The sequence below is a fragment of the Haliotis rubra genome, unplaced genomic scaffold (assembly GCF_003918875.1).
Source record: "Haliotis rubra isolate DU_JTF1 unplaced genomic scaffold, ASM391887v1 Scf41, whole genome shotgun sequence".
Lineage (NCBI taxonomy): Eukaryota > Metazoa > Mollusca > Gastropoda > Lepetellida > Haliotidae > Haliotis > Haliotis rubra.
Window position 1 is genome coordinate 2144443 of NW_025767091.1, and position 12181 is coordinate 2156623.

General features: G+C 38.2%; 1 protein-coding gene across 1 annotated transcript in view; it reads right to left on the reverse strand.

The window, feature by feature from the left end:
• Nucleotides 1-4076, reverse strand: part of LOC124287965 (endoribonuclease YbeY-like) — a 28649-nt gene extending 24573 nt beyond the window's left edge. The window contains exon 1 of the mRNA XM_046724468.1: nucleotides 3369-4076. Coding sequence (XP_046580424.1) covers nucleotides 3369-3578 — 210 coding nt within the window. The 5' untranslated portion in view covers nucleotides 3579-4076. The remainder of the gene's footprint in view (nucleotides 1-3368) is intronic.
• Nucleotides 4077-12181: the final 8105 nt, after the last annotated feature.

Here is a 12181-nt window from a genome sequence, read left to right on the forward strand (position 1 = left end):
TATTGAACAAGGCTAAATGTAGATACTGAAGTGGGTTTCATGAAAAAGTGTCTGAACTATCCGCAAAATATACACCATAATACTGACAGTGTAATCGGAAGGATTGGGCGATTGTGTTTACTCTTGTTCAACCGACCTTCACCTCAAAGAAATTGCCTAATATGTAGAACAATGTTGACGTATGACATCACTACCGATGACCTATTTCTTACAAAATGGCGGCTTTGCTGACAAGGATACACAGGATTTTTCGAGGACCCTTCCATTGATTCAGGGACCGTTTGTACATAAATATGAGATGTACTGACTGACTGAGTTTAGTTTTACGCCGCTTTTAGCAATATTCCAGCAATATCACGGCGGGGGACACCAGAAATGGGCTTAACACATTGTGCCCATGTGGGGAATCGAACCCAGGTCTTCGGCGTGACAAGCCAACGCTTTAACCACTAGGCTACCCCACCGCCCCAAATATGAGATGTAAGTAATCAGAATGATTCTGACTTTCTGTGTATTGTTATATGTTTTTATCGTTTTTAATGTAAGTAAGAGAAGAAGCCAAAAATGCTGATGCTTACAGTTGTCGTTCTGCGTGATTTTGCATCAGTCATGGCGTCACGCTGCACGGAAACTTTGACAATTTCTTATGAATTATCAAATCATTGCATTGTATCTATTTATAATTTCCTTTTTCTTGCTACGATACTCTTTCCATGCATATTCCAAAGGTATTGAGCCATTGCAAGCTATGAATAGACGGATGAATGTTGGAAAATTTCAGAAAATGCTACACAGTGTAAAATAGGTTTTGTCTTTGTTTACATTTGAAGCAGCGCAGTCTTTCGAGCACAGCGTTCGTTTTCACACCCAATATGTTTAGATCTTATTTTATCTAGACAGTTGGCATTGGTGACAAAGACCAGTTGCAGTTTGATTCTAAAATGTATGGGGAATTCATTTATGCATTTTTTGAAGCTGAATATGAAATATCACATTGATGTAATAGAAGTCTCAATACCGGCCTTCCAGCGAAGCGTTATTTTGTAAACACTATCCAATATGGCGGAAAGCGGCTCTCACGGCATTATGTGTAAGTGCATTTTAAATTAAACATCCCAACCGATTCTAGATTCATCGGCAGCGTTTCAGAGTTATCATTAGCAATTTCATGTAAAACTGATATCAGTGATCATGAATATGTTATTTTTGAAATTCAATACTCCCAGTAATTATCCGATTTTCACATTTAAAAACATACAGCAAATAACGCCTTGAATCGCGATTTAGTGCTGTGTCCAAAGTGGCGACATTTTCGATGAAGTCTATTTTGAAAGGTCATTTTCAGCACTTGAGCTTTGTCTAAAATAATAGTGGATGGTATCAAGAAACAGGAAATTTCCCGCAGAATTCGAAACTGTGAAGTGTATTTGTTTGCGTGGGATATTTTGATTTTTATTGGACTTCAAATTGAGGGTTGAAGGGGAAGGACATATATGTCCCTGTGGCATCCAGTGGGTTAAAGACGGCACCCGCACCTCCGTTCAGTTGTAATTCTAGAATCAATTAAATACCTGAAACCTGTTTTTTGTTATATTTTCTGGAATTGTTTGTGACATGGTGCACCCATGGACAGTTGTAGTCGAAAAAGTTTATTTGATTGTTCCTTCTCGTACATGATTACGAGGATTCATCGGGTGTCTTGTCGCAAATGGATTGTACCAGGTATTATAGGTGGCTGTTTAGCCACGTGATGGAGAAGGGGAGTGTATTTCAAAGGCTGCAGGCATGTAAAACTAATCAAAACTGTTCGTACATTATCTGACTAATCTAGACAAAAGACTACTATTTGAGGTCTCAAATAGTTGAGAATATTCATGGAACTTTGTTTTAAGTGCACTGAAACCTCTGACATTTTAACACCCTACCTTGCAACTGAAATTTGGCTGGAGAAACCATGTTTTTATTTGAGGTTGCACCTGGTGGTAGTAGGTTTACATATCTAAAATCAAGCCCTGTCAATGTAACTGCTCTGAAAGAAACCAAACACTTAGCAAAGTCATAGGTGTTGTGTGTACAGTGAATAAAGTTGTGCGTCCTTCTGGATGCAGTGAATATTTTCTTCGTACATTCTCTACATTTCTGCATCCTGGACGCACATTGGTGCATCATGTAAAACCCGTAAAACCTGTAAAACATCGTCGTCACAATCAGACATATATATGCTTATCACTTAATGCTGAGCGAAGGAAGGGCAACAACAACTATCATATAAAGAGTTTAGGAACAGCACGGACAGGGGATGGAACTATTCACTTTCCACTGTGTTTTCTACACCCTTTGCAATATTCCAGGAATATGCTCATTTAACACAAGAAATGAGTTTCATATCCTGCATGAATATTTTCAAATGGGTTTTAAGTAATTATGTTGTGCATGGCTGCAGATACTGAATACCGGTATGTCAATATAATGCAGTTAGGCAAGCTACACTCATACTTCTTGCAGTTAATGATATTTGTCAGCAGATGGTTATGTGAAAACGAAAAAGAAGGTATCTCACAGAGGTTGGTGAACATGAACATCGATATAATGTATCAGGGATTTATCAACACCCAAATCAGCAGCAAATGTAAAAAAAAAAAAATCCAAATCAGAATTTAACATTTTCCCAATTCATGTTAAGATGTACAACGAGTAATTAATGTCATTGCTTAGTAGAGATAATTCACTGATTACTGAGCAAGAGGATGTGGCTTTTATGCTAAGTTTTATATCACTGCATTGAATTCAATCTCAAAATGCAATGTAAAAATTCATCTAAATTCAAGAACTTTTAAAATGGTCAGTAAGCATATTTTCCTTAATTTGAGTATTCAGTTTGGAATCTTGTATAATCTCCAACTTTCAACAGTTAATAATGACACTGACTCAAAGCTGCATACCAACCCACAGGATTGTTCCAATAAAGACTGATTATGAACTCTATAAAGCAGTGTTAAAATAAATGTACACCAGTAATGAAACGTGATGTAATTTTTCAAATTATATACAATTGTATAAACAGACATGTTAGTTTTTCATGCCCCTCTCCCCATCAACACTGATAAATCTTGTCACACCCCACTCCACTCCCCTTTAACAATTTTAAAATGACTAGCATCATAATGCAGGGTTTGTAACAATAAGAGTAGATTCTATAGCATCTTGTCATGGTTGAATCTTTTGCAATCAAAGTGTTAAAACTGAAAGTTGCAATAGATGTTAAAAGATTACAAGAAATATGACTTTATAACTTACATAGATTCGTTTTGCCGAAGATTTAAAAAATTCATTAAAATGACCATTAACTACAACCAATATATAGTTACCTCATAAAATGGAAACGCAAGAACGTCTGTTGTCGAGTTAATCCTCCTGTAAGCCGAGTTCAGGGTCGCCATCTCTTCGTCACAAATACACAACACTGACATGTCGAACTGTTCCACACCAAAACACTTTCTCAAAATGTTGATCTCCGTTTCCAAACGTCTCATGTTGAGTTTCACCAATTTCTGCATGTTCCTCAAAACCAGCGTCATCTTGCTGGTGGTGGTGTCTCTCTGGACAGAAAGAAATCTCCACGTGCTGTCCTGTCAGTCAACACTGTAATTCCACGGACTTCGTAGGTATAATTATCAGTTACGCTGGGATCTGTATTGGCCGAAGATTGACAACGCTTATACGCACACTGTCTAACCTTGCTGAACACAATGTACGGCGAGTTTAAACCTGATCACGCGAGAAACAAAACAATCACCACGTGGTCCGAGATTACTGAAATAGGTCAGTGAGAGTCAACAGCGAGTTCAACCGGTCAGCACATACCAAAATCCCAGTGCGCTGAAGTGTCAAACGCTGGTCAGATGTCTCGAGACGTTTCTCCCTCGAGCGTCTGTGGCGACTAACCAGAACGCTCGACTGACGACGTTAGTCGTGTACTGAACGCTGTGACAAACTATCTCATGCCGACATCTGTTGTGTAACCGCTATTACTTGCAGCCAGCGGTCCATGAAGCTGAGTATCGCGACCAACGTGTTCTCGCGCTGGCTGACTGTTTACAAACACATGTGTTTCCGGTCGCATTCGTTCGCACAAACAAAGGGAGATAATATAAGCGTGCATTTGATAGGAAATCGATGCTGCAATCTCAAGCTGACTTTTTTGTGGGCGGGTATGATTGCTCTTATGCAGACATATCACATGTAGCCACCAGTGTTTTTGTTTACGGTTTCACAGCCGATGAAGACATTATTTGCCTCACATGAATTCCATGAAGCGCGAAATATTGATACATGTAGTTCTCAAACTCGCCGCTCGATTTTCAACGTATTAATCACGTGACATACTGATGTTCATCGGGAAGTTTACGACCGCATGCATACATAAAGGATACTAAACTTGCTTCCGTGTAATACCATTTCTATTAAACGAGTTAATGATACTACATAAAGGATACTAAACTCGCTTCCGTGTAATACCATTTCTATTAAACGAGTTAATGATACTAAATCTTTCACGAGTTTAATAAAAATGGTATTTCACGAAAGCGAGTTTAGTATTCTATTTATTACCCTCCACCATAAATTGATAGAAACTGCCTACAGTGGGATGACTCGTAACAGAGACCATTTCGCAACTTTCCGCGAGTCAAGCAAAGTCTAATAGCATTGTGGCAGAGGTATTGTTCATTGTGACGTCATAACTGTAAACAATTATGACGTCATACGTCCGGCATCATGCGATGTTATTACACAATCTGTAACATTGTAGATTTATTAAACAGTGATATCTTCAACGGGGGGAATAAATAGAATATATTATATGAGTTTCCATGTCATGCCTATACACTCGTGCCGATAGACCATTCTTAGCCAATATGCATGACCTCGAGGTCAAATCGAAAGCGAGGCTTAAATAGGTTGACCCAACCTTGAAAATGGCGACCTCGAAAAGGAAAGATAACTGCTGTGTGCCTTTGCGTTGGAGTGATGCCCGTAAGGATTTTACGGTATCTTTTCAGCATATTCCCAAGAATAAGATCAGAAGAAGGCAGTGGTTGACGAAAATACGGAGAGATCCTGGAAAATGATTCATAGTAAGTACAAAATAATTACGGCACATGGCATAGTCTAGATCTGCCGTGTAATGTACAAACTGTTCACTATGCAAGGTTTTAATGTTAGGGGCACATGTACAATGTGAATGTCACACACACACAGACACATTCAACACCCACCCCACCCCCAACCCCTCACACACATTGTCATGTTCAAAATTAGTGATCACCCCCTAGTTCATATGTACACAATTGACCCCTCCCCCTGCCTCCCAAAACAAACTGGGAGACACCCCAACCCCCACAAACACCGCACCTAAAATCATCATCACCCCCCTAGTCATAAATTATGAACGGTCTATTATATTTTTTTTTTTTAAGCATATGGACATATGGAGACATTCTTGTCATGATGGCAAGGGAATTTTATTTGCAAATATTCTGTATCAGTGAAATTAGATTGGCTGCAAATCAAAGTAACATTTCAAGTACATGTATATGCAGGACACACAGATGCTGTTAAAACAATCTTAAATATGTACTTTCAAAATTACTGCATACTGACCTACGGAAGCGCTGAAGGGACCTCATGAAATATAATTTATCTTGAGCGCACAAGTTAGTATCTTGAGCGCACAAGTTAATATCTTGAGCGCACAAGTTAGTTATCTTGAGTGCACAGGTTAATATATTGAGCGCTCAAGTTAGTATCTTGAGCGCACACGTTAGTTATCTTGAGTGCACAAGTTAGTATCTTGAGCGCACAAGTTAGTATCTTGAGCGCACACGTTAGTATGTTGAGCGCTCAACTTAGTATATATTGAGATACACTGCTTCATAAGCAGTTCATGTGGAAGCAAGGAGCAGCGGAAACGCGAGCTGATTCATGCTTATTTCAGGCTTGGGTTCCAATACAAACACATAACACATCTTCTTGTCAAAAATCATGGTATAGTATAGTGCACCACTTGAAGCGTATTATGAGGTGTATGTCCCTCTCTCGTACCAGATACCAGATTTGCTGATGTTACAGTGAGTGAGTGAATACGGTTTACACCGCTTTTAGCAATATTCCAGCAATATCACGGTGGGGAACACGAGAAATGGGCTGCACACTTTGTACCCAGGTTGGGGAATCGAACCCAGGCGTGACGGGCGGACGCTTTAACCACGAGGCTACCCCACCGCCGCGCTGATGTTACATACTTTATTGCGGACGACTTCGACGATCTGAACAAAGACATGGTTATCGTTGATGCATCAAAAAATGTATTCAATGCGGTTTAATCGTGAAACAGGATACTGTACGGTCGTTGTTGGACCCGAATGGTGTTGAATTTCGCTCAGGGCACTGTCTTCATCGACGTCTTTATTCTTCAACTTCCTGTGTTGTTAAAACATGTTAAATAAACTACAACACACATACGTATACATAAGGGATTGATACGGAAGACTGACTGACTGACTGAGTTTAGTTTTACGCCGCTTTTAGCAATATTCCAGCAATATCACGGCGGAGGACACCAGAAATGGATACGGAAGAAGTGAAACGGGGAACACGGTATTTTAGTAAGAAATAAAGTCGGTATATATGCTATACGTGCACATACTAATGGATCAAATAAATCAGGCGGGTTTTAAATGATATTGTACAGAGTTAAACTGCCATTGTACCCACGTTAGGAAACATTACTGATACATGCAAACCAAGACTACAGACTATAGTTCCCTGAAAGTGGTCGACTTTACTTCCAATACATCAGACATTAGTTTTATAATTAAGATAATTAAGTATAACACTCAATGTTTACATTTTTCATGGTCATGTAATAATATATATACATAATAAAGCCGTAGCAAAAAAACAAGTTATCCAAGTGTTCATAATTCTATGTACCAATATAAGAAGTAAGTAAAACCACTATTCATCCCTGCAATAAACTCCAACTCATGTTTATGTTTTAATTCTTATTATGACATGACACATACCTAGGCCTGCTTTATGTAATAAAGCAAAAAGTGGTAAAATCAGATACAAAGAATAGTATTGACAAGCATAAAGACGATGAACGTTTACATGATAAACATTATCAATGTTCATGATACATTTGCATACTTTTACATAGTCTCATCATAAACACCTATAGTTAACTCCGACTTTGCATCGTTTGAAATCTTCCAAAAAGGATATAAGTTTGTACATTTTAGCCAGCAGTCAAGCAAATGTGCGTTCCATTAATGCCATTAGATGCTAAACACGGAGTTGAGCGCTCAAGATATTAACTTGTGCGCACAAGATACTAACTTGTGCGCTCAAGATGGTAACTTGTGCGCTCAAGATACTAACTTGTGCGCTCAAGATACTAACTTGTGCGCTCAAGATATTAACTTGAGCGCTCAAGATATTAACTTGTGCGCTCAAGATACTAACTTGTGCGCTCAAGATAACTAACTTGTGCGCTCAAGATATTAACTTGTGCGCTCAAGATATTAACTTGTGCGCTCAAGATATTAACTTGTGCGCTCAAGATACTAACTTGTGCGCTCAAGATATTAACTTGTGCGCTCAAGATACTAACTTGTGCGCTCAAGATAACTAACTTGTGCGCTCAAGATAAGTAACTTGTGCGCTCAAGATATTAACTTGTGCGCTCAAGATACTAACTTGTGCGCTCAAGATAACTAACTTGTGCGCTCAAGATATTAACTTGAGCGCTCAAGATATTAACTTGTGCGCTCAAGATACTAACTTGTGCGCTCAAGATAACTAACTTGAGCGCTCAAGATATTAACTTGTGCGCTCAAGATAATTTTTATTTTATGAGGTCCCTTCAGCGCTTCCGTACTGACCAGTACTTCAGGAATACAGGAAATATTACAGGACAATCTAAGTACAACAACTGAAATATATTTAGTGTCTAAATATCCATTTCAGATGCTGCTAATTAAGAGTCAGAGAGCATGTCACCAGCTCAGGAACCGCCCATAAGGAATCTACCACAGTCACCATCTCAGATACAGTAAGAATGTCAGATCGTATTAAGTCAATTTTGCCAACTGACATGGTTTTAAAGAATTTATTACAACTGAACTTTGACCTATATGCTATGTTATTTACATATAAAAATATTGATTGCCCATACTGTCTAAAATATGAAATGATGTTAGCCTCTATTCCATGATGTATATTTGTAATTCCAGAGATATATTTATTGTTTGTGTGGTCGAAGAGATAATAGTGATGCTTTACAATGCTTATATTACAGTGAAGCAGAGAGTGATACAGCAGCCACTGACCCCAGTCCTACATAGAACAACTCCAGCAAAACTTACATGAACAGGAGAGGCAACTCAAGGAAAAGGTTGACAAAATAGAAAAATTGAACAGAAAACTTGAACTTGAAAAGTTTGGAGTTTGTAAATTCATGTATGATGATAAAAAGTATTCCGTCATTTCAAACATTGGCACTGATTAGCTGGAACTTTTTCATTTGTTGAATATCTTCCCAGGTTTTGTGATGTACCTTGCCCAAACAGCACAAGAATTGACAGACATGAATGTAAATGAAATTGTTTCGTGCTTTTGTGTTGTGTAAATGATGGATGAAAAAAGAGACAGCTGTAATACATACACATTGATGGATTTAGCTGAATAATAGAAAGGTCTTTCATAATGGCATAGTTGTAGATGTAACTCATTTGCTGCTGTTTAATTAATAATTGATGAAAAAGAATTTATTTCATCCTGTTTGAAAAGAGTTAGTTGGGAATCAGAAAAAAAAATCATTCATAGGTAAGAGATTTTGAGAATGTGTAAGGGGAGAAAACTATGATAAATTATGAATTGATCCAGCTGTAATTGTTGTCATTCATGTCAGACTAATCTAAAAAGATATTTCTATCAACATAAATACTGCACTTAATATATTTTCAATTTGCATCCTCTGAAAATTTTATTGTTATTCATCAGTGTTACAGTTGGAAGCTATTGTTAATGTGTCTATTGTTATTGGACTTTTAAGACACCATTTCAGAATAAATTTTTATTAACTGCACTCCAGGTGTTCGTTATTTATTTAGGTTACTAATTGTTTGCTGTAGTGTGAATCCTGTTATGTTAATCTGATGATATGTTCTCCTTAAAAAAGGTCTTCAGTTACAGTGGTACAGAATAAATACACCAGATCTACAATAAATCAATTTTATGGTATACTAACACAGTATTGAAAATTGTTTCAAATATTCCCCTTGCAGGTACCATATGTCCATTTAGGTAAAATAATTATTCACCACCAAATCAGTCAAGAAAGAACTTGAAAAAACATCATCCAGTTTTGTCTTGCACTTTGTGTCCCACTCATGTTGATTGAAATAAATAGTTTCTACATGATATATGATGTGGCGTTGTTCCTCTGCGATTGTAACATGTAGTTACGCGCACATCGCCATCACCAGTAGGTACAACTGAAAATATGTGCGTGATTAAATACCCTATATCTATAAAACAGAGTCGATAGGACAAAACATTTTAAACAGAAAAAAATACCAAACAAATAATTTCATCACATGAATAATACAATTGTGTTTGGTCCAGATCCACTCGAGGAGCTATCTTGATCTACATATTACTTATAATCTCGATTATCCAGCTCAAGAATTAACAACACTACTCCCATGTGGAAGTGGATGATTTGAATCCAGGTCAGGAAATACGTTGAGTCTTTTGCTTTGTTCATATGTTGATAAAGTAAACGTAATTGACTTCCCTTGGTAATATTTCCACTATTGTGACTTTAGAGTAGCTTCCCTTCATAAATGCTGCGCAACATGGTAAACGTTAACCTAGATATCTAGGTCATATGACTTATCGTGATGTGTCGTGAAGACGAAGTACAGTAATTATTCACCCTTCAATCCGTGGATATGCTACAGAAACATTTTTGTAGCCCTTTCCCATTTCTCTGCGATTTCCTTGAACTACTGGACAGTTTCGTAATGTACCATTCAAGGGAAATTTGAAACCCGGAAGTATACATTGAGATTTGTCGCCATTATGCGATTGTGTCCTTGCCCAATTTAGCCTCGTTTTGGTACAGATATGAATATTCATGAGGCCTCATTAAGAATGGTCTATATATCGGTATATCTCTCGCTCTGGCTCGGGAAATACCAACATTTAGGCACTCGTGTCGTAATGATAGTATCATATGGGCACGAATATAATATTCTATTTATTACCGAAGTCGTCAAATTGAGGGAAATAAACCCAAATCTACTTTCAAACATAGGCTGGCTACCCGCCTTTGCCGCACGTAGAACGCAACGTCATAGAAGAAACTTGATGTTATAGCATTGTTCATGACGTCACGTCACCACCACAAAGTGATATTTTGCCTTAGGGCATCGTATGAAAATATGAACCCCGATATTTTCACCCTCGTAAGTAATAATAAATATTAGGTGTTCATCTGGGCGAGGTCACCCGCTAATGTGAATATTACTTATATGTATACGTAGGGCTGTGTATTGGCAAATAAATTGTATTGCAATATATTGCGATTCGCGCACCCGTATTTCGATACGTATTGCGATATATTGGGAACTCAAGTATTGGACAGTGAGTGACACTATTTGTGCATGTCAATCCTATCTTCTACATTATAAGTCCCTAAACACGTATTGCGATATTCCGATAATACCGTGCAGTCCTACTAATATGTATACGTAAGTAACTATATGTAAGTACTTTTTAAATTGTCGTTATTTCAATTTTAAAGCCCTTTTAAATGTACGTGTAATGCGTTAATTATTGATCAAGATAGAAATTGATCTTCATACTGATCGAGTGAGTGGTGATATGCTTCATGATTGGGAAATCGGGGTCTCCCAAATCGGGGTCTCCCAAATCGTCCGTAAAATCCTCACCCCAACATCAGCATCTGAAGATGTGAATACACTATTGGTGGGGTTGAGTCCCATCCGGCTGTCTAACCCATCCGGAGACTAAGTGGGTTAGACGGCTGACTTTGTGTGCTGGCGATTAGGTGCCTGACTCTGAGGGTGTGGGTTCGAATCCCGGATGGGACACAACCCAACAAATGTACTAGATTCCGTACTTTATTGAGAAAGTGAGTGAGTGAATTCAGTTTTACGCCGCACTCAGCAATATTCCAGCTATATGGCGGCGGTCTGTAAATAATCGAGTCTGGACCAGACAATCCAGTGATCAACAGCATGAGCATCAATCTGCGCAATTGGGAACAGATGACATGCGTCAACCAAGCCACCGAGTTTTACCACCCGAACCCGTTAGTCGCCTCTTACGACTAGCATGGGTAATTGAAGGTTCAGTCTAACCCGGACCTTCACGGATCTTTATTGAAAAGTGTAATCCTAAATTTAACCTGTTATATCATTTGAAGCTGTTCGCCACATGATACATATCTGCCCAGGAAGCGTGAAATATCACTGGGCCAGCATCGGCTAATTTCAAACACCCTTTAAATGTGTCACGTGTGATTTAATTAATAAATAATTGTAACATAAATCATCCCGAGTAAGTGCGAATTCGGTTCCTCTGAAACCGCCCGTAAAATCATCACCACTATTTGATTGGATCTGTAATCTTTGACCTCACGTGTTCCTTTTAGAAAATATCAATAAATTGTTTTCTGGTCAAGTTTGAAGTTGTGAGTTTACATTTTATATCCCTGGACTGGTAGAGGCATTTTCAGTAATATCACCGACTGACCACTATGGGCAACATTATATATTTCTGTGTTTCTCTGTAAACATTTTTTTGTTTCCGCCGACTCGAACTCAGGACCTAAACCGACTACTGTGTCAATTACTTGCTTCTTGTGTCAGTGTGAAGTGTAAAATTTACAAGAAAGGTATTAACAATCCCTTTCTTACATTTCATTTATTGATACACTATCAAATGTCAGAGAATAAAAAAAAAAGTCAATGAGTGAGATGTCTAAGTTTGTGACAATGGCAAAAAGATACCCCCACCCCCACCCCCCCCCACCCCCAAAAAACCAAACAAACAAAACACAACAACAACAACACACACAACAACAACC